Genomic DNA, 25,818 nt, shown 5'->3' with positions numbered 1-25,818 from the left:
GGAAGTGAGAAAGCACCCCACCGCTCACAGGGGAAGGGCCACACCCACAATCCCTTCTCCGTTCTTTTCTCAGGATTTTGGATATGCGTGCATATACTCTGGGCGTGCTATTCAAGCCAAGAAGTCCGTGTCTTTTTTTTTTTGGAGAAGTTTTTGCTATAGGGCGCGTGCACTCGCCAGACAGACAGAGACAGAGAGACAGAAAGTGAGAAATCACCCCCCAGGGGGATGGTCACACCGCAATCGTTTCTCCTCCATTCTCCTCCCAGGATCTTGGGCACGCACGCACATGCGCCCGGCGTGAGTTTTAAGCCACCGGGTCCGGGACGAGAACCGCGGTCGACTACGTGGGAGTCCAACAACATAGCCATTACGCTAACTGCTGGTTCCCGAAGTCTGTGTCTTGACTAGCCCAGTCAGCCATGTTGGATTGAGCTGCCTTAATCACCATGCTACTGCTGCCCAGCATGGTATCTTTATATCCATGAGACTGGCCAAATGAAAATCAACAACAAAAATATTCTGACAACCCCACACTACCATGTGTTATGAAGTAGAACAAAGAGGAATCACTCCCTGCTTGTGAGAATGTAAATTACAGGAACTACTTAGTAAAGCAACTTGGCATTTTCTATAAAGTCAAAGATGTGTATTCCCTACATGCTACCGATTCTGCTTCTAGAGTTTGGCATGGAGAAATCCTTTCCCATGTACACAGGAGGCATGAATGAGAATGTATATTGGTTTTCCATGTATCATTGGAGGAAAAAGAACACAAACATTCACTTCCAGGAAAATGTATAAATAAATTGTAATATGCATTTAGTGAAATATTATATTCTGTTGTAATATTTAATGAATGTTAGCTATACTTCTGAGCATGGATAAATCCCACAAACATAATATTGTATAAAAAAAAAGTTTATGGAAGAATACCTATAATATGATTCCATTTATGTAAGGACGCAAACACTTGCAACTAAAGCAGTTGGCCAAATAAGCCTTAGCTGTAACTGTATAAATCTGTACTTTGTAATATCTGGTAGTTGCATGGTTCGTTAAACTTCAGGCTAACAGAAAATTAAGCATTAACTATGATGCCAGGTTAAAAAAAATCTGCTAAATAAAACATTCATCTACAAAATTTTAGTAAATATCTATATAGGGAATTAGAAAGGCTCTAGGCTGTCTTTAAAATGTCATCAGTAAAACATACTTTATTCTAAATCCTCGCAGTTCTTCAGGCCATCCAGGCATGAAATACTGTCGCCTACCCACATCGGCTGGAGGTAACCCTTGTCAAAGTGTTATTTGCCTGCTATATGCCTAGACCAAAGCGTTCTGTGTGGACAGTGTCACTGGAGAGGGCTGAACGACATGTCCAGGGCACAGATCACAGCTCTGGTGGCTGGTGTCGGAGGATTTGGAGCTCTTGTTGCTGCCACCACGTCCAATGAGTGGAAAGTAACCACCCGAGCATCGTCGGTGATAACAGCCACTTGGGTTTACCAGGGTCTGTGGATGAACTGCGCAGGTAACGCGTTGGGTTCTTTCCATTGCCGACCACATTTTACTATCTTCAAAGTAGAAGGTAACTATAATGGCTTCGTTTGGGGTAGAAGTAAAATGTTACTTCCCCTCCTCACCCCCCTCCCTCCCTGCTATGCTAAAGTATACAGTTGGCTGTTAACTCTGTGAAGACCGAATGCTTAATTAACGTGCCAAAATTTGAAGAGAACAGATAGGTTGTATGTGTGTTGGATAAAAGAACTATTATACGTCATTTATTCTATTTGACAAAGGAAAGTTAAGAATAATCTTATAGATCTTTCAGACAAGCCCAAAGTGAATAATAGACTCCAAAGGTAAGAGTGGGAGTGAATGGATCGTTTTTGAAAGAGAGGCATTGCATGTCCCCACTTAATTTACCAAATGTCTGCACTCTATGGCAGAAACTGAAAGAGTGGAGAGCTGTGGCTACCAGAGGCAGTGTGAGAGGAGGGTGGGAAATGGGGGAGGGTATGAAGGGAGAAAAGAAAGAAGCGAAATATTTAAGGGACACAAAAATGAAAAATTTTCTACTGATGTTAATGTGTACGGTACTAACTTTGACTGGATTAAATACATTGTATTCGTTCTGAGAAAACGCATTTTGTATGTTATAATGATATTAGTGATTAAATGTAAAATAATAATAATAATAATAATAAAATTAGTTGTCACTTGCCTTGAGTCATGGAGGAGCATTGATGAATCATCTACTCTATAACATAAGCTTAATCTCTTTGTGTGTGTACACACACTCCAACAGTAAATCTCTCTATCTTCATTTTTATCCTGAATTCCTGTGCTTCCTCAGGTGCTCTCTCTCTCTCTAGATATATTCAGACCGAGAAGCATATGACAGAAAGGCTAGCACTGAGTGAGGAAGGAATTCTGTTTTTAGAGAGATTTTTCTCTCTCTCTCTTTTTCATCATGTTTAGTAATAAAATAATAGAACAAAAAAATTGAAAAAGTAGTTAAATGACAAAATGTGCCATGAACTTCCCTTTTGGTTATTCCCTCTTTGTTTTTTAAATACATGGGCAAGTTTTCATCTTTATGCATATTAAAAACTCTGTTACAAGTATATATATCTTAAATAAAGAACAACAAAAAATAAAAAAGACCTTTTCATATGCCAGGATACCTCTAGGGAAACTATTGTTATTTGCTTTTATATTATTTTAAGAACCACTGCCTACCAATTCTGTCTGCAGAGTTGGTATGTTCACAAATCTGCTGCAAGTTGTGGGTTTATTACATTAAAAAAAAAAAAATTGTCCCTGGGGCCAGTCCAGCATCCTGGTGGTTAGGGAGCTGGATCCCACATGATCTAACATTGTTGGAATCCTGGCCCAGTGGCTTAAAAACACATCGGGCCCATGTGTGTGCCCCAAATCTTGACAGGATGGAGAAATGGAGGAGAAAGGTTGTGGCATAACCATGCCCTATTGAGGGGTGCTTTCTCCTTCTCCCTCTTTCTCTGTCTGCCTCTGGTGAGTGCACACACTCTTTGGCAAAATTAAAAAAGAAAAAAGAAGAAGAAGAAAAGAAAGAATAATTGACCCTGATTATTTGTAAAATAAACTTTTCAGAATCAAATGATAAAACTGTACCTTGGCCACAGTAAGGAGAATTAAATAAAAATTTAACTAGGAAGTTACTAAAGCATAATATTTTATGGGAGTTTGTGTCAAGTGTTCATGTCATTAGTCTATAGTGAGTGCCAAAGGATAAAGAGAGAATACTTAACTTAAGCCAGGAGATTTCTAATGACAACCAACAGAATGTTCAAGCTTGGATACCCTCATGAGGCCCTCAAACGACACAAGCTTTCCGAAGTACCCATTTGAGGAATCGATGCTATGTCTCTCTTCACTTCCAGCTTCTACACTCATTTTGGTGTATTTCAAAACAGCTCTTTCTACTATAGAAACTTTTATTAGAGACCAGCAGATGGTGGAATGGTTACATCACTGGACTCCCATGTAGTCGACCATGGTTTGAGTCCTGGAACCGGTGTCTTAAAACTCATGCTGGGCACGTCTGTGTGAGTGTGTGCCCCAGATCTTGAGAGGAGAATGGAAAAGAAGAGACTGCAGTTTGCCCATCCTCCCTGCAGGGTGATTTCTCACTTTCTGTCTTTCTGTTTCTGTCTCTCTCCAAGTGTACGAGCCCTAGCAAAATCTCAGTAAAATAAAAGATTTTCTACAAACAGGACAAAAGGAAAAAAGAGTGGTATGGAAACACTGTTGTCACAGCGAAACATGTTCATACTTTCCCAATTGTTGTTTCTCCATGGCTCCCTCGAAGCCCATTCCCACCTTGGGCTGCAAGTAGGAGATCTGACATGTGAGCAAGTCTGTTTCTTTGTTTTTAACTGGCACCATCTCTTTCAAAAAGTATTTTGCTGGGACCAGTGAATGGTGTGGTGGTGGTTATGTTGCTGGACTCCCACATAGTCAACCACAGTTTGAGTCCTGGACCTGGCAACTTAAAACTCACGCTGGGTGGCTGTGTGTGTGCCCAAGATCCTGAGAGGAGAATGGAGGAGAAGGGACTGCGGCATGGCCTTCCCCCTGGGGGGGGGGTGATTTCTCGCTTTCTGTCTCTCTGTCTCTCTCTGTCTTTCTGGTGAGCACACGTGCCCTACAGCAAAAACATCTCCCCCCAAAAAAGAAAATGTTTTCCTTTATTATGCTTCATCCTATTTCGTTGTTGTTATTGTTGGTTGGTTGTTTGCTTTTTAATGAAACCCAGTTATTGAAAAAGGTAGGTTTTCAATATTAACCCCAAAGTGGGCCAAAGAACTATGGTAGATTTCTGTTATGACTTCAACAGATACCTCCCCAAATGCCTCCTAGAAAACACAGATGTACGCTGTGTTACTAGTTGCCAGCAGGGGCTGTGGTGGTTAAGGTTTGGGATCCCGCATGGCTGATTCCAGGTGGAATCTGACCCAGAGACTCAGAAAACACACCTGATACATGTGTATTCCTACCTAATATCTCAAGAGGAGGATAGAGAAGGGACTGCAGCATGGGCCATCCACACAAGGGAGTGATTTCTCACTTTTCCTCTCTCTCTGTCTCTTTTTCTGGTGAGTACACTTACCCTATAGCAAAATTCTAAAAGAAAGATAATGTGGAGAAAATCCCCCCCCCCTTGTCCCCTGAGCTAGCATATCTCCTTGTGATCCTGCCGAAGATGGAAACCTCTTCAATAACTCACACTCCATTTCTACCCCCTCTATAAACTCTGTATCTTGTCCAGGACAGCAGAGGTGGGCATGGACTCAGGCCTGCCCTAGAGTTGGCTGTACTGAATAGATGCCTTCCTTATTCACCAAAAAAAAAAAATAAAAAAAGGAAAGAAAGAAAAGAAATCATGTTACTAAATAGTGTTGATGGTGTTCCAAATAATTTTCAACCCCTAACATTTTATTCTTAAAGTTTTTTACTTTTAGATAGTAAGGATAGTATATTCTGTAGCTATTGCCCACCCTGTACCTAAGAGGTCATTTGAAAAATCTTGTCCATTGACAATTCTTCAATTAGAAAGTGTAATATTAAGCTAACTTACTCTCTCCACTTTCTTCATCCTGAAGTAAAATCTTCATAAAGCATATCGCTTACAGCAGACATCTGCTTTTAACATTGGGAGCACTGATTCATATTTCCAAAGGAAATGGAGGTCCCAAGTTGGGACTTCCTTATTCGCATGGATTCACGGCTAATGTCACTAGTTGTTTTTTCCCTTCTTCCTATCGGAAAACCTAACAATGGACAGTTGGGAAAGCCATTTGTGCCAATAGGCTCTCAAACATCACGATAATGACAAGGGGAGAAAAGCACTCAGACACCTCTGAGGAGTGAAAACGGTTACATCACCTTTTAAAATAACAAATTCAACTTGCCTTGTCAATTCGAGGCAAATCTTCCTAGACACCGGTCAGGGTAAGCCTCCTCTAAGAAGGAAAACAGGACGCTTTTTTAACTGTCAGGGTTTGTTTTGTTTTTATCCTGCTGCCTACATAAACTTCATTGCTAAAGTCACAACTTCTTTACTGGGTTGTCAGAAAAGTCATTCATATTTTTGCATAAAAAACATAGAAATAATACAGCATGACTTTACAACAACCCAATATCTAACTCTCTTAAATGAGCCACAGTTTTTCAGGGAGTCATTTAGATTGATAGTGATTATGTCCGTTAAATATAGGACGGAAGCAAGCAGCTCCATGGGAATAAGACTTTGTAGCTATTGTGAAAAATGCATGCCCCTTAAACTCCTGTCCTGGGACATACATGTCAGGAAATCACCATAAAGACACCTGCAATGCAATTCTCATTCAGCCTGAAAATCAAGGCTTCTTGATTCAGGGGCCAGCAAGCGATGTGGTGGTTAAAGGCGCTGGATTATCACATGGCCAAACGCAGTTCGAGTCCTGGACTTGCCAGCTTGCTTTCTCGCCTTCCCTTTCTCTCTCTCTCTGGTTAAATTAAAAAACAGTAATAACAAATGGAATTAAATAAATTAAAACATTTTACAAAAAGCTTCTTGATTCAAAGTCAAACCCAATTCACTGTCCTTAGACATCGAGTCCACCATAGTTGGGTCTCTTGCTGCTGAGTTTTGTTTTTTTTTTCTCTCATGACAATGTTTTTCTTTCTTTCTTCTTTTTTTTTTTTGTGAGATTTTTCTGCCATAGGCACATGCATTCATCAGAAAGCGAGATATCAACCCTGGGGGGAATGGCCATGCTGCAACCCCTTCTCCTCCATTATCCTCTTGGGATTTTAGCCACACACGCTCAGCGAGAGTTTTAAGTCGCTGGGTTCAGGACTCAAACCAAGATTGACTATGTCAGAGTCCTGTAATGTAATCATTACGCAGTCTGCTGGTCCCCTCTCATGACAGTGTTAATAGGGGTGTCTTAAAATCGAAAGTAAAGGATCTCCCATGGGGAGAAGCATCTATTTCTGAGAAGGAAGGCTAGAGCCTCTTTTATAACAGCACTAATTCCAACATGAGGGGGACTTCTTCTGTGACCTACTTGCCTCCCAAAGGTCCCATCTGCTAATACCTTCATCTGGGGGGTCAGGATTTCAACATATGGATTTGAAGACACAAACATCCAACAACAGTAGCTATAGTCTATGATTAAATCACAATAGTAGGTGCGTCTCAATAAATCAACGAATACTAACTATGCTGTCATTACGGGAAATCAAATTTAATAGTTCAGATTCTTTAAAAATATTGAACACCTTGAATGGATTTGTACCTTTGGATGCATTTACCAGGAGAGATTTCCATCCCATAAACTCATGACATTACTTCCTAAGATTTAATTTCACTAGTTAAACTAAAGGGCAAATTTAATTTCAGATGAACTTTCATGCTGTGTTTCAAATGTACGTACAATTATTCTAAAGCATATCAAAAAGTCAGGTTTTATCTTTGGCTGTTGTCACTTTGAAGGTAAATCCAAGAAGCATTTACCCTATTCCTGTCCCCACAGCAATGGCATGAGTTTATGTGTGTGCTGACACAACCACATGCCAAGGTCGGTGATTTGTGTTTTCCTTTTTTTTGGAGAGCTTTTTGCTATAGGGAGCGTGTGCTCACCAGAAAGACAGAGAGAAACAGAGAGACAGAAAGCAAGAAATCCCCCCCCAGGAGGGATGGCCACGCCACAATCCCTTCTTCTTCTTTCTCCTCTCGGGATCTTGGGCACACACACACACGCACCCGGCATGAGTTTAAGCCACCAGGTCCAGGACTCAAACCGCAGTCGACTACATGGGAGTCCAGCAACATACCCATTATGCCAACTGCTGGTCCCTGTGATTTGTATTTTCGTGGTAGAAGTCAGACAGAATGAGCTACCATAAAACTGTTTCTAAGCTGGTGAAGATGCTGCTGGAGCTGCCAGAGTGAGATCACCAGCCAAAGCAGCCATGGCAGCCCAGACCAAGGCACGGCTATAAACTGTGACATTCTACAAGGCTAGCCCATATGGGAAGGTTTCAGGTTCATTTTCAAAGACCTTCCTGAGTATGCCAGGCACATGTGTGCCCACAGTCTGGGCAGGCTGAGGCTGGGCTGGATTGCAGTGTGAAGACCCTGCTGGGAGAGTGCAGTCTCTCTGTTTCTCTCTTTCTCTCTCATTCATGAAAGAAATTAATAAAATGTAAAGAGGCCATGTGAGGAAGGCCAGCAGGTGGCATGGTGGTTAAGATGCTGGATCCCACATGAATCAACTATGCGATTCAAACCCCAGACTCAGTGGCTTGGAAAACTCGCTGGATGTGTGTGCATGTGTGCCTGAAATCCTGAGAGAACAGAGGAGAAGGGACTGTGGCATAGCCATTCCCCCTGGGGGGTGGAGGGTGATTTCTCACTTTCCCTCTTTCTCTGCCCTTCTCTGGCAAGTGCAAGCACCGTACAGCAAAAAACTAAAAAACTTTAAAAAAAAAGGACGTGTCTGAAGCAACAGGGTTGGTCAAGAGGCAGCAGGGGTGGAGAGCTCATAGGCAAGAGCTGGTATTGCGGTTTATGGGGAGAAATAAGTAGCACAGCGTGATCAGGCTGAACAGGATTAGGATTGGCTGTTTGGATACTTTGGGGTGCTTCTGGGAGGTAGGGAGCATCCCAGGTTGTCTGGTGTCTGGCCCTGGGGTGACTAAGGGTAGGGAATGTCTGCTTGCTGTGTGAGAGCTTGAAAAATGAGGTAGTTTTAAGCCTGAACTCTGGATCGGTGGGTCGTTTATGAAAGACACTCTGCTAGGGAGTCACATGTTACCTCTAAGAACTAGCCAGCCCTGCAAGGGGAGTCTCCCCCAAGTCAGGAGGTCCTAGATGCTAGAGCATCGGGAAATCCAGAAAATATAGTTAATACAATGTAGATCTTGAATCCCTTGGTGTGTTCGCAAAGGTAGTTCAGCAAGGCCAGGGCTTTGCTGATCCACCTCTTGTTCAGGACCTCACACGTTTATCTGACTTTCAGCATTCTTCTGGTGAATATTTTGTGTAGGTAGAAAACGTCCAGGTTTATCTTTCCAGCCTTCATCTCTCTTCTCTGCTATCACCCATTTGACCACACATGCAGCAAGTCAACTCTTCCGAGTCTCCCCTATGCAGATCCTGGAACACGCACAGATGAAGTCTCACCCTCAGAGTCTTCTGAACAAGCTGTTGACTGGGTTTAGCCATTTGAAGCCTTGCCACTGTGAGAAATCACCCTACCTGGGGATGGCCATGCCACAATCCCTTCTCTTCCGTTCTCTCAGGATTTTGGGCACACATGCACACACACGTCTAGTGTGTTTTCCTGCTATTGTGCATGTTTAGGTAAAAGTATGTTACAGAAAGTTACATCGTTCTTCAGTGATCTTGGGATAATAGTTCTGGATGTCAGGAGCCGGCTGGTCTACAGTTAAGCTTTTGCCAGGTTTTTGTGTGTATTGCGGGAAAATTTGATTATCAAAGGTTGACAATTTGGCAAATTGGTATGGTGCCATATTATAGCTGCAAAAGGAGCTCTGTAAATAGTTAATTCTTTATCCATTAACAGGTCCCCTCATCAAAGCATTCACTAGATTCCTGGTACAGAATATGGGCTGTGGGGATCAGGGAAGAATAGCACATCGGCCTCTCCTCAGAGGACGTGCTGCTTGCAAGGAGTCCACCAGTTAGCACACAGCCAGAATGATAAGCACTATCTGACAGGTATGTTCAGGGGAAAGCAGACTTCCCAGAAGAACTGGCACTTGAATTGTCTTGTAAGATGGCAGAAGTTTGGCAAGGAGAAGAAAGGGAGGTCATTCCAGGCAAAGGGCTAATCCCACTCTACAATTATTAACTGCGTGGCTCTGGGTAGAATGCTGAATATCTGAGCTCCCCTATCTGAAAAATGGGAAGAGAATCTACTTCAGAGAGTGGCGAGGAAGAGCAAATGAGTGACTTTATACAGTGATTAGAGGAAGATTGGCATGCACAAGCAAAGGCCCATGCACAGGAAAGAGCCGAGTGCGTCAGGGAACAGCAAGAAAATGGAATAGCTGAAATGGAAGACAGGGACTGAGGAGGTTAAAGATCAGGTTGCAGGTGTAAGTCACAGGGAACTCACTCAGAAGAATCTTTAAGCTCTACAAAGGAATCCAGACTGCTTGGAAGGAGCTGGAAAGTGAATGAGACATTCTAGGCAGAGAATACCTGATAGAACTTGTATTTGACAAAGATCCCACTGTATTCCATTAGAATCTGAACGAGGAGGGTAACAATGGGAACAGAAAGGAGAATACTGAGACAGAGAACTGATTAGTCTTAGTGAGTGAGGGATTAGAGGGGCCAAGATGTCCACAAGGATCCTTGTCTGGGGGACGTAGCAGGGGGCTAGAGAAGGTTGGTTACAGAGAGGGTAATACAAATCATCAGGAAAATATGGCAGCAAGTGCAATTAATAGCATAAGAATAGTGAAAGTGAGAGGGTAACAGTCTCCCAGTACTCTGCTGTCAAATTGCATAGCTCTAGGGACCAGCAGATGATGTAATGGTTACATCACTAGGCTCCCACATAGTCGACTGTGATTTGAGTCCTGAACCCAGCAGCTTAAAACTCATGCAGGGCATGTGTACGTGAGTGTTCAAGATCCCAAGAGAAGAATGGAGGAGAAGGGACCGTGGTGTGGCCATCTTCCTTGGGGGTGGGGTGGGGTGATTTCTTGCTTTGTGTCTTTCTGTCTTTCTCTGTCTCTCCGACAAGTGCACACGCCCTACTGCAAAAATCTCTGTTAAAAAAATGCATAGCTCTAGTCTTGTGTACTGTATTTTTCGTTTTTAAAGAGAGATTTATGCTGTAGGTCCAAGATTTGGCTGCAAAAGAAGCTCTGTAAATGGTTAATTTGACTACGTAGGAGTCCAGCAACATAACCATTACGCCATATTTGGTCCCTTATGAACCACATTTTAAGGGACATGAACATACACCACATCCTCAAGGAGGGTCACTAAAAGGAGTGATCTTGAAATAACTTCACATGGGCATTTGTTTGACTGTGGAGAAAAGAAAAAAATATATATGGAGGGGCCGGGAAGAGAAGAAGACAAGGGGGATGATTAGGTGAATGCTAGTAGATTTGGAATCTCTCAGAAAAAGAATTACCTCTCAGAATTGCCCCTGAAGGGACAGACTGTTTCACAAAGAACAGATGAGAAGTATCAGAGGAGGTGGGTGGTCCTCTGCCTGGTTATAGAGCCAAGTCCTGCTTTGGCTGGGAGACAGGCAATCTCTCAGCCATTTTGAGTGTGAGATTTGAGACTCTGCAGTCATGTAGAAAGAAAGACAAATATTTAAACATTTATATTCTTTTTTTTTTTTTAATGTTATTGCCATAGGACAGGTGTGCTCACTGGAAAGAGACAGAGATAGAGCAAAAGTGAGAGATCACCCCTCTGGAGGGGATGGCCATGCTGAAAGCCCTTCTCCTCCATTTTCCTCCCGGAATCTTGGGCATGCACACACCTGCCCACCATGATTTTCAAGCAGCCAAATCCAGGACTTGAACCATGGTTAGCCATGTGGAAGTCCAGCACCTTAACCACCACATCACCTGCCAAAAATCTATATTCTTGGCTTGCTATTGACTTGAATATTTTGGGACAACTGCCAGGCTCCGCACAGGGCACCTGGAACGCAGCGATAACAAAGACCTTGTCTTTGTAGGACATGGCAACAGTGTGGACCTGTGGGAAGAAACAGACAGACCTGAACACGTGGGGTGGATGCTCCCCTGATCCTGGCTGGCTGAAAGCTGGGAAAAGGGGTATGAGGAGGGATTTCACTGTGGTGAGACCCTTTCAGGGACATTTCTCTCTCTGTCTCTCCCATTAAAGGTAGAAAGAAACCAAATCACTGCCCTGCTTTTGGGGCAGCCCTTCTAGCCTTCCTTTCAGGTAAAAGTTCTCCCCTTCCTCTTGGAGAAAGGAACAAAACTTCCCCATCTTGTCACATGAGGTTGCTCTATCTATGGAGCAGTTTGCTCTGTACACATTCATTCATGAACTTGCTTTCACTCTCAAAAAATAAAAAATAAATGAAAAGAGAAAGAAAAAAGAAAGAAACCAAAAGCAGAACCAATTAGTGGCATAATGGTTAAGGTGACTGGATCCCACATGGTCGAGTATGCAGTTCGAGTCCCAGACCAGAGGCTTGAAAAACATTCCAGGCACATGTGAGTGCCCAAAGTCCTGAGTGGAGAATGAAGGAAAAGGGGTTGCAACACAGCCATTCCCCATGGTGGTGCTTTCTCTCTGTCTCTCTCCAGTGAGCGCACATGCCCTATTGCAAATTTTAAAAGATAGAGAGAGAGAGAGGAAAGAAAGGTAGGAAGGAAAGAAGAAAGAGAAAGGAAGAAAGAGAAAGAGAGAAAGAGAGAAAGAGAGAGAGAGAGAGAAAGAGAGAAAGAGAGAAAGAAAAGGAAATATTTTCTCTCCCCTGGAGACATTTATAGCCTAGTAGGGACCATATATTAAGCAATAAATGTTATATGTGTTATATTATTTCTAAACCTATGTGTTACTATATTAGAACTAATATAAGAAACATACAGGTCTGGGGGAGGGACAGGGAGGCAAAGCATTCATGGCACAAAGAGGTGTGGTATTACCTATTGAAGATATTTTGTAGTTTTATCAGCAGTACTAGGGAGAAATGTTCACCTGTTGAAATATCCATTTTGTAAGACAAACAATAATGTGATTGAATGTATGGAAGAAAATGAAATGAAAAAAAATTTTTGAATAAAATTAAAAAATAAAAAAAGAAACATATAGGTCTTTATCTCTAGATAGAAGGCATTCGAAGGACCCTAAGCGAACCCACAGTGTGTGCACCTAATCTTCTCCTGGAGGGGGAAATGACTGCTTCTATGTTTGAGCACAGAGCTGACCAATGGGGAGACCGAGAGACACGACAGAAGTACAAGTCCCAGCTTTAATGGAAGTTCATTGGATCTATTACTTTTTAAAAAATATGTGCCAAATGTAGTTCATACATAAAATCCAGACCAGCCATCCAATGGGAGCCTGATTTTCCCAGAACATAAAATGGGGACTTTCAGAGAGGCAGGCAGGGGAGAATGCAGGACTATTTCCTAATCTTACTACAGTCACGTGTTGTCATTTATCCCATCTGCAAGCCCTGTACTGGCCGTGTCTGTGCAGTTCCGCCTGCTCTAAGACTCACTGGACACTGCACCAAGCCCACACCCTCCTCCACCCTGCATGGGCTCTGTTCTGCAGGGCAGCCGACGCTGGCTCTGCCGCTCCACCTAAATCTCAGCCCATGGGTCTCTATGGGTGCCCAGGTTCCAGATGCACATCTGTCTTCTGGTCGCCCTGTCCCTATCCAGTGAGCCTGGTCACTCAGTTCTGACCCAACACCTGTCTGGCACCCTGAGCTCTGGCTGCTTTGCCAACCTGGTCCTCTGCCTGTCTAGCTCTGCTCCCTCTCCAGAACATCCTCTCACTGCCAGTGTTTTAGGAAGGACTACTGGATTAATCTCCAAGCTGTGAGAATTTGGGAGGGAATGGGAAAGGGGTGTGAGTGTGTGAGTGCTCTTTCCATTTATTTTATCTGAGAAAATAGCAGTGTTGGGACCAGCAGATGGCATGGTGGTTAGGGTCACTGGACTCCCACATGGCTGACTATGGTTCAAGTCTCGGACCTGGTGGTTTGCTTTCTCACTTTCTCTCTCTCACTTCCCTCTCACTCTGACCCTGACCCTCTCTGATAAAATTAAAATAAATAAATAAATAAAAATTTCAATAAAATAATTAAAAAAAAAAAAAGAAAGAAAGAAAATAGCAGTGTTACTCTAGTGACACCTATGTTCAGGCTTCAGAGGTGCAGGTCTGACAGGTGCAGCCTCCCCAGGCATCCTCCCACCCCAACTGTAGCTCCAAAACTGACCTGCAGGGGGCTCCCACAGGCTTCTGTGGGTGCAGCAGTGTGGCTGCCTCTGCCTTCTGAGAGTGGTGGCAAGAGGTCTGCCTTTGCTCAGGATAGCGAGCTGTTCAGCTGTGCTTCAGTTCCATCGGTAATTTTAAAGCAAGTTCACACTGGAGTGCTCATACCATGCAGGCATACACAAACATGCACATAACACACACACACACACACACACACACTCTCAACTTGCAGATGCCGCTACACAGATGTGTGAGCACACGCACATGAACACATGTAAGTATACCCACTTACCACACAGTGAGCGGGTCACACATACACACTTTTCACCAAGCAGGTTATACACACACAACAGCCACTTGCCATGTGATCACAGACGCAGACGCATATTCACCATACAGGCGCCACACACAGATACCCACTGACCCGTATATAATCATGCAGTCTCTATATCAACTACGCGCACATGCACACACACACACCCCTCACTCACCATGCAGACACCTTTGCATGTATCACACACAGAAATTTTTTTTTGAGAGACTTGGAGACCAAGATTTATGGAGCTAGAAATGTAACCCACTGAGCAGGAGACGGACCCACTGAAGACAGCTGCCCATCGGCATCAGAGTCAGAAGGCATTCACGTCGGCCCAGGGGTCAGCGTGGAAAACATAGCTTCCTGCCTCATCCTCAGATGCCTCTCACAGGCTTCTGGGTGCTTAGGAATGACCTTCCCTCGCATTGTCATCTTTGAACACTAGGACATGCTTTAAGTCATCTTATCTCCTTCTGGGTTTCCCTGCTTCTTTTTTTCTTTCTTTCTTTTGAGAGAGATTTTTGCTAGACGGTGCATGCACTTCCTAAAGAGACAGAGAGAGACAGAGAGACAGAAAGTGAAAAATCATCCCCAGGGGGCTGATCACACTGCAATCCCTTCTCCTCCATTCTCCTCTTGGGATTTTGGGCATGCACACACATGTGCCCAGCATGAGTTTTAAGCTGCCAGGTCCAGGACTCGAACTGTGGTTCACTACGTGGGAGCCCAGTGGTGTAACAATTGCATCATCTGCTGGTCCCCTCCCTGCTTTGTAAGAATTCCCCTTGGTGACTGGCACTTTGAAATACTCTGAAATTATCCTTTTCCTTTCTTCCTTCCTTCTAGAGCACAGACCTTGAAACCTGACATCCTATTTAAACCCCAGGCCTGCCATCACTAGCTATGTGACCTTGGCCTAGTTATTTAACCTCTCTGTGCTTCATTTTCTTTATTACAAAATGAGGATAATAATAGTGCCTCCTTTATGAGAAAGATCAAGTGAGTTGATATGAGTTGGCTATTACTGTTCTGTGCTCCAACTCACAATTCCAGCCTTCAGAGACCACTTCGAGGGCTTACATTCACTCACCTCCCCATTTAGCATCACCTGCACATTCCCTGGGGCCTGAGTCCTCTCTTGGGGAGAATACCTCTTTCCCCTTCCCACTGCTGCCCCAGTCTGAGTCCCAGAGGATGGAAGCACTTTTCTCTCCTCCTTGCTTTCTCAAGCTGCTGATCCTAGGCGTCCACCAAGCCTGGCTCTTGAGAAGTACATGCTGCCTGCTTCCTCTCACCTGGTCACGCAGGCTGGGAACCTGAGGTCACACGACGTCCACCTGTGCTTCTTCAGACTGCATGCACGCATGGCAGGTCAAGGCCACACCCTGCAGAATCTCCTGCTCATCCCTCCCTCTCACCCTCTCTGGGGAGCTTAGCCCCGTGTTTGACCTAGGCTAGTGACTAGCTGAGCTCGGTCTCCAGGTCCTTCCCTAGAAGTAAACGGAGGTCAAATATGAGACAGATATGTTTTGTGCCCTTCTGCCTGCTCTGACCAAAGTTATACAGAATTGTCCGATAAAGCTTCCGAAGGCAGAGCTTCCTCCGGTTCAATTCCAGGCTCTATGCAGCTGCATGTAGAGGCTGTTTACCCCTTGTCTGGTACCTCTGTGCATGTACTCTCACCTGACCCAGAGGGACCTGTGGTGTTGGCTGCCCATTTGACAAGTGGGTAGCCAAGGCATAGAGAAGAGACGTAACTTGCTCAGTGTTGTGGGTAAGGTAGTGGCTGTGGCAGGATGCGATATCAGACTGCCTGACTCCTGAACCCACACACTCTTGTCACCCACCCATCGTGAGCTCCCCAGCAATGCCAGTTCCCAGCAAGAAGAATGCACCAAGCTGCCCTGATGGTCCTGTTTATCCCATGCTGCAATCAAACTGGACTTTGTAGTTTTTCCCTTGGCTCATGCATTTGGGCAGACGCCTTTCTTCACCAACCCCCATCCTTCCCTGTTCCACCTCTGATGCCAACTCCACACAAAGGCTTTTTAAATCTTCTTTTTTTTATAAAGAATTATTTTTATTTAAGTTTATTTATTTATTTTTAAATTTTGACCAGAGAGGGACAGAGAGAATACATGTGAGAGAGAGAGAGACAGAGAAAGCAAGTTGCCAGGTCCAGGACTTGAACTGTGGTTGGCCATGTGGGAGTCCAGTGCCCTTAACCACTACACCACCTGCCACCTCCAAGGCTTTTAAAATCTAACTGGAAGGACCTTTGTCTTCACCTACTCCCCCCACCCCCTACACACAATGATCCTTGATACTTCCTTATGGTGGTTTTGTTACTCTGCTTGTATTGTTGTCACTTGTGTACTCATCCTTCCCCACCACTCGATTATAAGCTCTGGGAGGACAGGGATTTAACCATTTCTTTCTATTCCTTGCCTAGAAGAGTGCCCTGCATAAAATCCATCCTCTGTACATGCAGGTTGAATTAGTGAATAATCCTTTGCTGAGATGAATGAATGACAGCAAGGATCAAACTGTAGGACATGGAGACATTTTTCCAGGTTTAACTTCCTTGGTGCCATTGCTGAATCGATCTGGATGGTTACCAGCCTACACACCACCTTCAAATCCAGAAGCATGAGCATGCCAGACGTGGGGAGGCATCCTTGTACACTGATGAAAAGAGAGAGTATCTCGTACGCATCACTCACTCTTAATGACTTATTGATTCTTAGTGGGAGCCTCTATCTTTTCTAAACCTTCCAATGCCATTTCTTTAATCTATTCTAGACTTTACCTGGGGTTTGCTAACAAACTTACCAATGGCAATTTCTGCAACGTATCGTTTTGAAATGTGGGCATTTCATTGACCCTTAGTTTTCTCCCTGATTATGCTTTCTTTTCTTCTACAATCAGATCTAGTCTTTCCGTTCAGATGTTCACGTTATGAAAATCCCCAGGCACCATTCACAATGCTCCCTTGGGTGGCAGAAAACAGCCCAGCATTTGAAAGGTGCAATGGGGGAAACCAGAGTATGACTTTTTTTAAGGCTCTGATTATTTTGAGTATTGGAACAGACTCATTTCTGAGGCCCTTCTATCCCCTGAGTGGTTCTTGCTGAGTCCTTCTCCTGGTAACTAATGGCTTTGAGATATGGACATGTTGTTGATCTTGTCCATAAATCACCCAGCCATGCATGACTACAGTCAGCAGAAAAAGAACTCTCGGCTCTTCATCTGCTGGACTCAGAAGAGTGGCTGGGCTGCGTAGACATTTCTAGGAGGGCTCAAGTTTCTGCATGTTGCAAACAACATGGTAAAAGTGCAGGATAAACAGAATGCAGCTTTCACGGAAGGCAGACTAATTTACAAGCCACAACCTCCTTGAGCTAGCTGGTACCCTTTGGGTTATCTCTCTTACGAAACATGTCTGAGAGGGATTGGTTTGGAAATAGTTGTCCTTTCATGGGTTTACTTTATTTTAACTCAAATGGTTGAGATGAGAAATGGAAATAATTTTCTAACAGTAAGTTATTTCCTATCTGAATTTTTTTTTCCTGTCAGGATTTACTCTTTTCCCCCAATCACAAGCTCTCCTCAACAGCAACTTCTTAAAATATTTGTAAGTGTCTTTTATTACTAACTTAAATGTTTTTTTAGAGAATTATTTCATTTAACTTTACTCAACAGCAACTTCTTAAAATATTTGTAATTGTCTTTTATTACTAACTTAAATGTTTTTCTAGAGAATTATTTCATTTAACTTTATTTATTTTAATTTAACCATAGAGTGACAGAGAGAGAGAGAGAGAAAGAGAGAGAGAGAGAGAGAAAGAAAAATAAAGCCACCAAGTCTAGGACTTGAACCACAGTCGGTCATGAGGGAGTCCAGCGCCTCTAATCACCATGCCATCTGATGGCCCCAGCCTCTCATTACTAACTTAAATGTCTTCTTTCACTATTTGTACATTTTGCTTCTTCCCTTAACCATCCTGTTCGACTTAGAGCAGTAAAAGCTTTTACTTTTTACCGTCTCTTATATCTTGTACCTTTTATTGTATTATTCCTTTGTGTAACAGTCATACCGTATACTACTCAAGCCTGTGGGAACAAATGCTATTGTCTTTACATGAATGTCCCAGTTAAAATGAAATGTAGGCAGAAACTTCAGCCTTCTTCAGGGGTCCCCTCCCTGCACATCTCTGTTCCTCCTGCAATACTTGTTGAGTATCTCCTCATCTCCTGTCTGCTGTTGTCTGGAGTGGGGTGGGGGGATCTCACTATCTTCACAACAGGGCTACAGCTTGGCTTTCATCCCACCAACATCACCAACACCCACCCTCAAACTGGTCTTTCCTCTAAATAAACACACACGGAGAGTGAAAACTGTGAGCTCTATGCAAACATCACTTCTAGAAAAGACCCCCAGGTAAACCTCCCAATAGTATTGCTATGTATAAGTTCTTCCTACTGGGATTCCTACTGTGGCCCCCTCAAAGTCATGTTCCACCATGCTGGCCTCTGACAGCCCTAAATCTACTCTCTTGCCTTCTCCCTCATCATTCCTGTGTTAACAAACTGCAGGTAGACTTTTCCCTAGGGTCTCAAGGGGGTTAACAGTTGGTCCCTCCATGGGCTTGAGTTTTGTCAAGATACATCCACAAGGAAAATGACAATATTGGAAGATATCTCCAGGTAGGTGTCTCATCAGACCAGGACCTTGAATTGTTCTCTGAAACTTGAGAAGGCTAAATGATGAAGCTGGGCAAACAATCTCTCTGCCCTTCTGTCCCCTTTGTATGGGTTGATTGCAGGCTAGGGAGGAAAGTACCATCCTGTCTACACTCATTTTAGAAGTCCAGTGGAAACGTAGCAGCAGGAGTGGCCTGTGAGCATGAAAGGACTAAGGAAGGAGGGAGAAGCTGCATCAGAGTCCTAGACCCTTTCAGAAAAATCCATGACTCATAAGAAAAATTGTGAATCTAGGCCCAGCCACAGTGACACTCAGATGACACCACAACTTAGGAGGATGGAGGCCACATGGGAGGTCCAAGTTTGGTTCTTAGGCCAATCTGAACATGCTGACTGCAACTGCATGCACCAAAAATCTTGGCCAGTTGGAGGGACTGAAGCAGGAGGACTGAAAGACAGCAAGATTCTGTCAAAAATACCTATCTGGGGACCAGCAGATGGCATAATGGTTATGTTGCTGGACTCCTACATAGTCGACTATGGTTCAAATCCTGGACCTAGCGGCTTAAAACTCATGTCAAGGGCATGTGCATGTGTGCCCAAAAATCCCTAGAGGAGAATGGAGGAGAAGGGATTGCAGTGTGGCCATCCTCTTCTAGGGGGTGATTTCTCACTTTCTCTCTTCCTGTCTCTCTCTGTCTCTCTGGTGAATGCATACACCCTATAGCAAAAATCTCTCTAAAAAAAAATAAAAAAAAATGACCTATCTGGGGCTGACTCCATGGTCCAGTGGTAAAGGCAACTAGATCTCAGCAGGCCAACTGCACAGTTCGAGTCCTGGACAAAGTGGCTCAAGAAATACCCTGAGTTCATGTGCATGCATGTCCTAAATCCAAAAAAGAGGGAGGGATGGAGCAGAAAAGGTGGCAGCATGACTATTTTCCATGGAGGGTGCTTTTTCCTCTCCCGCTTCCTCTGTATCTCTCTGGTGAGCACACACACCCTCCAGCACATACATACACACACATTACTATCTCTCTGTTCCTCTCTCTCTTTCTGTCTCTCTCCCTCTCATAAAGGGGAAAAAAATCATGAATCCGAAGTGACATTGAGGGCAGAGATGCAGTTCAACATTATAGGCAACTTACAATTTTGAAAAGCAAAACTTTATTTGGGGGCAGGTATGATGTCTACTTCCACCACTCTTACCAATTAAGTTGAAATTTCAAGCCTACAACTCTAGTCAAAAGTAATGCCTCTCTCCCTGGCTTATTGATTTTTTTTTCTTACTTTTCTACTAGTGGGACGTTTTTACTCTTTCTACAGTGTGTTCTGTCCTGCCCAGACCCTGGAGCCCCAGTAGAAGGATGTTCCTGTTTCTGGAAGCTTCGATGATTTCTGGGCTTTTCCTATCTTGTTATAAATCCTTCTGTGGTTTTCCAGAGCTTGTGTCCCATTCTGGTTTCCAAAAGGTAGACCATAGTGACAGCCTCAGACAGGCAGGCATGCAGTGGCCTCATTATTAGAATAGGAATCTACCTTTCTTCTTTCCAAGGGACTAATTGGACAAGCCAAGGGCCTCCAAGGAAACAGTTCCCTTGATTATGTCTGCCTCTGGCCTCCGCTGCTGCCCATTCCCTCCCTGAGGCCTACGATAGTGACCCCACCATCTCTTAAGGAATCTGCCTCTCACCCTCCTGCCCTCCCACAAGTTTCATAACCATATGTAACTCTCTTACAGCAATCACTATTTTCCACCCTGTTTTAGGTTTCAAGCAGTATTGTGTGGGTAAATACTTAACTATCGCTACAGGAAAAAAAAAAAAAAAAAAGATGTGGGCAGGCCAGCAGATGGCATAGAGTTTAAGGAGCTGGATCTCACATGGCTGACTGCAGGTTCAAGTGCTGCACCTTGCAGCTTGAAAACACACTGGATGTGTGTGCATGCATGCTCAAAAACCCAAGAGGAGAATGGAGGAGAAGGGATTGTAGCACGGTCAACATGGGGGTGATTTCTCACTTTCTGAGAGTGCACATACCCTATAGCAAAACAAACAAGCAAACAAAATGATGTGTGTTTAGATATAAATACATATACTTATGATGGCTTTTCAAAATTTCATGGAAGATGCTTATTATATGAAAACTATATACATAGATTTCCTTTTTTCGTACCAAAATAAACTCATTTCTTAATTCCATTATCCATGAACTTTTTGAGGTCCACACATAAATCCACATACATGTTTACTATAAATGTTACTGATACAAAGAACATATGGCTCTGTGCAATCTATAAATAATAAAATGTACAGTGTTATCATGAATTTCATGTAGCCAAAAGATTCTCACGGAATGTTATTATTGACTTTTGCTAAACTTTTATATCCATGACTGTTACTGATGAATAAGTGTAATTCCAACGTGATTGTTGGCTGATATATCACAAGTCACTTGAAAGCAAAACAAGGAAAAAGCATGTGTTGGAACATCACTTGCTAGTCAAGGACATGCGTAACTTCTTCACTGTATTGGATGATAGTTTTGAATATTGTAGGGATATTTCCTCAATTTTTTGTTATTCACTGTGTAATGGTTACAGACATATCACCTTCTTAAGTTTAATCTGCATTTTTATCATTTTATCCATGATTTATTATTTTTTTTGAGAGGTTTTCGCTATAGGGCACGTGCGCTCGCCAGACGGACAGAGAGACATAGAGACAGAAAGCGAGAAATCACCCCCCAGGGGGGATGGTCACGCCGCAATCCCTTCTCCTCCATTCTCCTCTCGGGATCTTGGGCATGCACGCACACGTGCCTGGCGTGAGTTTTAAGCCACCGGGTCCGGGACACAAACCGCGGTCAACTACGTGGGAGTCCAGCGACATAGCCATTACACTAACTGCTGGTCCCCATGATTTCTTTTTTTAATTTAAGCTTGAATTTCTATAATAATTCAGCTTTGTCCCTCCTATCTTAATTTTCCAATACTACTGATACTATTACTTTTCCTCTTGCTTCTCAAGAAGCCTTGAATAAAATGAAGGGAAGCAAGGGGAAAATACTTCCAGTAATTAAATAGTCAGCTATTTATAAGTTTCATAAACACATAGGTATATTGTATTCTAAGTACATCGATGAAAGGGGGAAAATTAGGATTTTTAACTCTATCAAGATCAGTTTGTTCTTTCACAAGGGTTTATGCTAATAGATTATGATTCCATGATGATTCATCTAGAACCAATTGTGAGCCCAATCTGGGGAATTATCCTTAGTCTCAAAAGCCAACCTCTGAAGAAACAGCGGCAAGCTGGAAAGCAGCATTGGCTTCTCTGGGGTTGTTTCATCATTGTTGTAGTTGTTTTTATTATTATACTCCCTGTTTTTCAATAAAGAGCTGAGACTCACTGAAAGAGGAAGAAAAAGATTTCCTGTCTTCACTAAGGTGTTAAAGTGTCATTGGCAGCAGGGTTGAAACAATTTCACTGTCAAGCGGTATAGCAGCTTGCATTATTTCTTAAATTTAGGAAACAAAGAGTCTAGACTAAGTATTATTTTGTAGCATTTGCCAGTTTCTGTGGTGTAAATATTCTTACTCCAGTGATCTGAAGCTGCCAATGTGATGACGATGAATGTGGGGTTGGGAAGATCTGTGCAGTAGCGTACATTATATAGTTAGCTATAAAAGTTCTAAAAACCTTAACACTAGAGATAATAATTTAGGAATTGATAAGTTTTGAGCATTTATTGCCTTTTGCTTTCAATATAATTTACTTAATTGTAAATTTATGTACTTCAAAAAAATTAAGAGCCGTGCTTAAAAACTGACATGCAAACTTCCTGTAAATTTAGCAATTGACTCTCTAGAGTTGGTAAAAGCTGAGATAAGCTGATCTCAGGACACCATTGGCTGTGAATGAATATATTGTACCTCCCCTGTTAGACCATAGGTCCAGGAGGATAGATTCCAATTTCCAGTTGAATTGCCTTTGTTTTCTCCACAGCATCTCACACCTATCAGATATGATATGACAGTGTAGAAGGGAAACAAGAGAGAAATGTTTTCTCCTTCAGATTCATTCATAGGTTCTTGTTTTGTTTTTTTTTTTTTAAGAGGTTTTTGCTATAGGGCGCATGCGCTCGCCAGACAGACAGAGAGAGACAGAGAGACAGAAAGCAAGATATCACCCCTTGCGGGGGATGGCCACACCACAATCCCTTCTCCTCCATTCTCCTCTCGGGATCTTGGGCACACATGCACACGTGCCTGGTGTGAGTTTAAGCCACCGGGTCCAGGACTCAAACCGCGGTCGACTATGTGGGAGTCCAGCATATAGGTTCTTGTATTAATGGTTCCACACTCACACTGTTCATGCCTCATTGCCCTCCATACATTGATTTCATGTCTTCTGTTACATATGAAGGGACTTCATAAGGTTTATAGGAAAGTATAAATTTACTTTGGTGCAAAAAATTTTGAAATTCCATGCATAGTTTTTTCATAATACACATTATCTATGAATGTTTTGAAGATCCCTAGTCTCTTATGGATTGGAACCCAATTTTACTCATGGTCTTCAATTTCTGGGAGGGAGCAGGTATAATTAGAACTTCTTATTCCCTTCCCCTCTACTATAATGAGGAAGTATCTCTGTCAAGTCACTATCATTCTCTATAATTCCTTCTCAGAATAGTGTTTTATCATTACCATTGTTATTATATGATAGAGAGCATGAGAGAGAGAGAGAGAGAGACAACCTCAACAGAGTCTTGCCACACCTCCATCCCCTTACCTTAGCCCTCCAGTTCCTCAGGATCCTGGGTGCCTGCAAATGTGCCCAGTGTATTTTCAGGCTGACCCAGAGATCTGAACCCACAGTTGACCATTGGACTTGCAACCTCACTTATTGCCATGCCATAGAAACAGAACTACAAGTTTAATTTTTCACATTTGAGGCAAGTTTATTCCCTTCTCTTCTTTCCTTTCTTCAAAATCATCTCTTAGAACTGAGATTTTGTGTTCTTTTAGAGCGTGGACCTTATCCTTTTCATCCTTATAAATCCAACAAAGAACAGAGTAGCAGGCAAACAAGTAACTGAGTAAACGGGTGGGTGGATGGACAGAAGGAGTGAGTCAGGTATCACTAGAGTCACTGGTGGAGTGAGGACGTTCCTCTTTTCTTTGTATCTAGCATTTCTTTCACCCAATGGATAAGAAACATCCATTCATTGAGTGTCTTAGTCACTGTTCCAGGCACTGGAACAGCAGAAAACAAGATAAAGGCGACAAACTCTAGCCCTCATGGAGCTGAAGTTCTGGTGGAAACAGGAAGAAGTGAAGCTAGGATAGTGGGAAGCAGTTCTTAAATGCTTCCATGTGTGTAATTGTCATCCTTTCCTTTCTGGATGAGTGTTCATCAGCTCACCTTCCTTAACCTTTTCAGGAACACTCCATTATAGTGTTTTATGTTTCTATTTCATTGAATCTTGAAGAACTGTAGTTTGACAAACAGAGTCAACATTGGGGCACGGATGAACTCAGTGGAAATTTTCAGATTGTTTCAGAATTAAATATTTCAAACTAAACATTTGATTTTACTTGTTAATTATTGTTAAAGATTATTTCCTTTGAAACTACATAAACTCATGGCAATTCTCAAAGAAAAATATACCCCTGATATACTAAGGATTATCTCCTGCAGTCTCTAGAAATAAATAAATAAATAAATAAAGTCATTCCACTTTACAATGAGAAATACATTCTAAGACCCCCCCAGTAGAAGTCCAAAACAATGAATAGTACCAAACCCTATGCATACTCTGTGTTTTTCTGTAAGACATACTGATGATAAAATTCAATTTATAAACTAGTATGAGACTAATAACAATAACTAATAATAAAGCAGAATAATTATGACAGTATACCTGATGAGTTATATGAATTTGGTCACTCTCTCTCTTAAGTATATTACTGTACTGTACTCCCCTACTTTCAGGCTACGGTTGACTTCAAGTAACTGAAATGTGGAAAGTAAAACAACACATAAGGGAACCCCTGTATTTTTAAGTTCTGTTTCTGTAGCTTACTGACTAGGGGCCACAAGATTCTGTCTAGTCAACACACAAATATCCTTTGGGTGGTACAATGTGATTTTGTTAGCTTTTCCCCACAAGAATGTCCAACATCTTCTTACAGTTGTAAGGAAATTGTTCATGGTTTATTTCTTAGTGAAATTTTTGATTGGATTAAAACACCAATATCAAATGAGCTTAAACAGTCCAATGACAAATTTTTTTATTAAAAAAAGATCTAAATTCCCAGAGAATAAAAACAGCAGCTTATATTTTTCTCTATATTTCACAGTTCTTTCTTAGCTCAGTGCATAGTAAAAATAAGGGCTCTGTAAGTTCATTTGTTGGATGAACGAATTTATTTATTCATGAATAAATTCTTTATTCATGAATGAACTTATTTATTCACTCATTACATTTCTTCCTTTCCTTGCATTTTATCTGCCATTTTCTTTATTCTTTGGGCTCAGTAACACTTTTCATATCATTTTCAATAAGAGAGTTGAATAAATGCATATTGACCTGAATTGAAAAGAGAAATGGAAACAGACAGAAAATCTTCAGCAAATTGGACCAAAATCTCCCAGTGAGTTGCATATTAATCCAGTGAAATGTTCCGGATGTTTTGGATGAGGGAATTCTATCCCAGACAGGTCACACTCTTACTAACCTTGGGTCTGGTTGAAGGAATATTCCTCTAATCCAAAACATCCTGCGATTTTAATTTAATTACGCAGCAACACGCTGTGCAAGCTAAGTGAGACTTCAGGATGACTTAGCAGAAAGTATCTGGTAATAAAAACAGATGCCACCTAGTGCAATAAGAATGACTGTAGAAAGTCAGAGGTGGATACAAACAAGCTGGAAAAGGTTTCTATTTCATGCGATGTCAGAAACGATTAAATTATGTGTCATTGGGGGTAAGTGATAATTTCACATCCTTTCAGTATACGCCCTTCCCACCTCTAGTCTCTTATCTTATCCCACTTTCCCCTAAGGAAATCTAAGAAGAACTGTTTGAGAGCATTTGAATGTGCATCTATTCATTCATGCAACAAAGACAGCCCTCCATATCCACTGGCTCTGCATCTGCGGATTTAGCCAACTGCAAATGGAAAACACTTTCATAATTTTTTTAAGGATTATTTTCATTTAATTTTATTTATTTGTTTGTTTTATTTTAATTTGACCAGACACACACACA

The 25,818-nt window shown here is 42.4% G+C and overlaps 1 protein-coding gene across 1 annotated transcript in view; it reads left to right on the top strand.

Moving 5' to 3' along the window:
- Positions 1-1,170: 1,170 nt before the first annotated feature.
- Positions 1,171-25,818, top strand: part of CLDN10 (claudin 10) — a 136,738-nt gene continuing 112,090 nt past the window's right edge. Inside the window, exon 1 of the mRNA XM_006156605.1 lies at positions 1,171-1,591. Coding sequence (XP_006156667.1) covers positions 1,378-1,591 — 214 coding nt within the window. The 5' untranslated portion in view covers positions 1,171-1,377. The remainder of the gene's footprint in view (positions 1,592-25,818) is intronic.

Source organism: Tupaia chinensis, unplaced genomic scaffold (genome assembly GCF_000334495.1).
Source record: "Tupaia chinensis unplaced genomic scaffold, TupChi_1.0 Scaffold000503_1, whole genome shotgun sequence".
NCBI classification, from domain to species: Eukaryota; Metazoa; Chordata; class Mammalia; order Scandentia; family Tupaiidae; genus Tupaia; species Tupaia belangeri.
The sequence above is the reverse complement of the archived record's forward strand: the minus strand, read 5'-3'. Positions and strand labels throughout refer to the sequence as shown.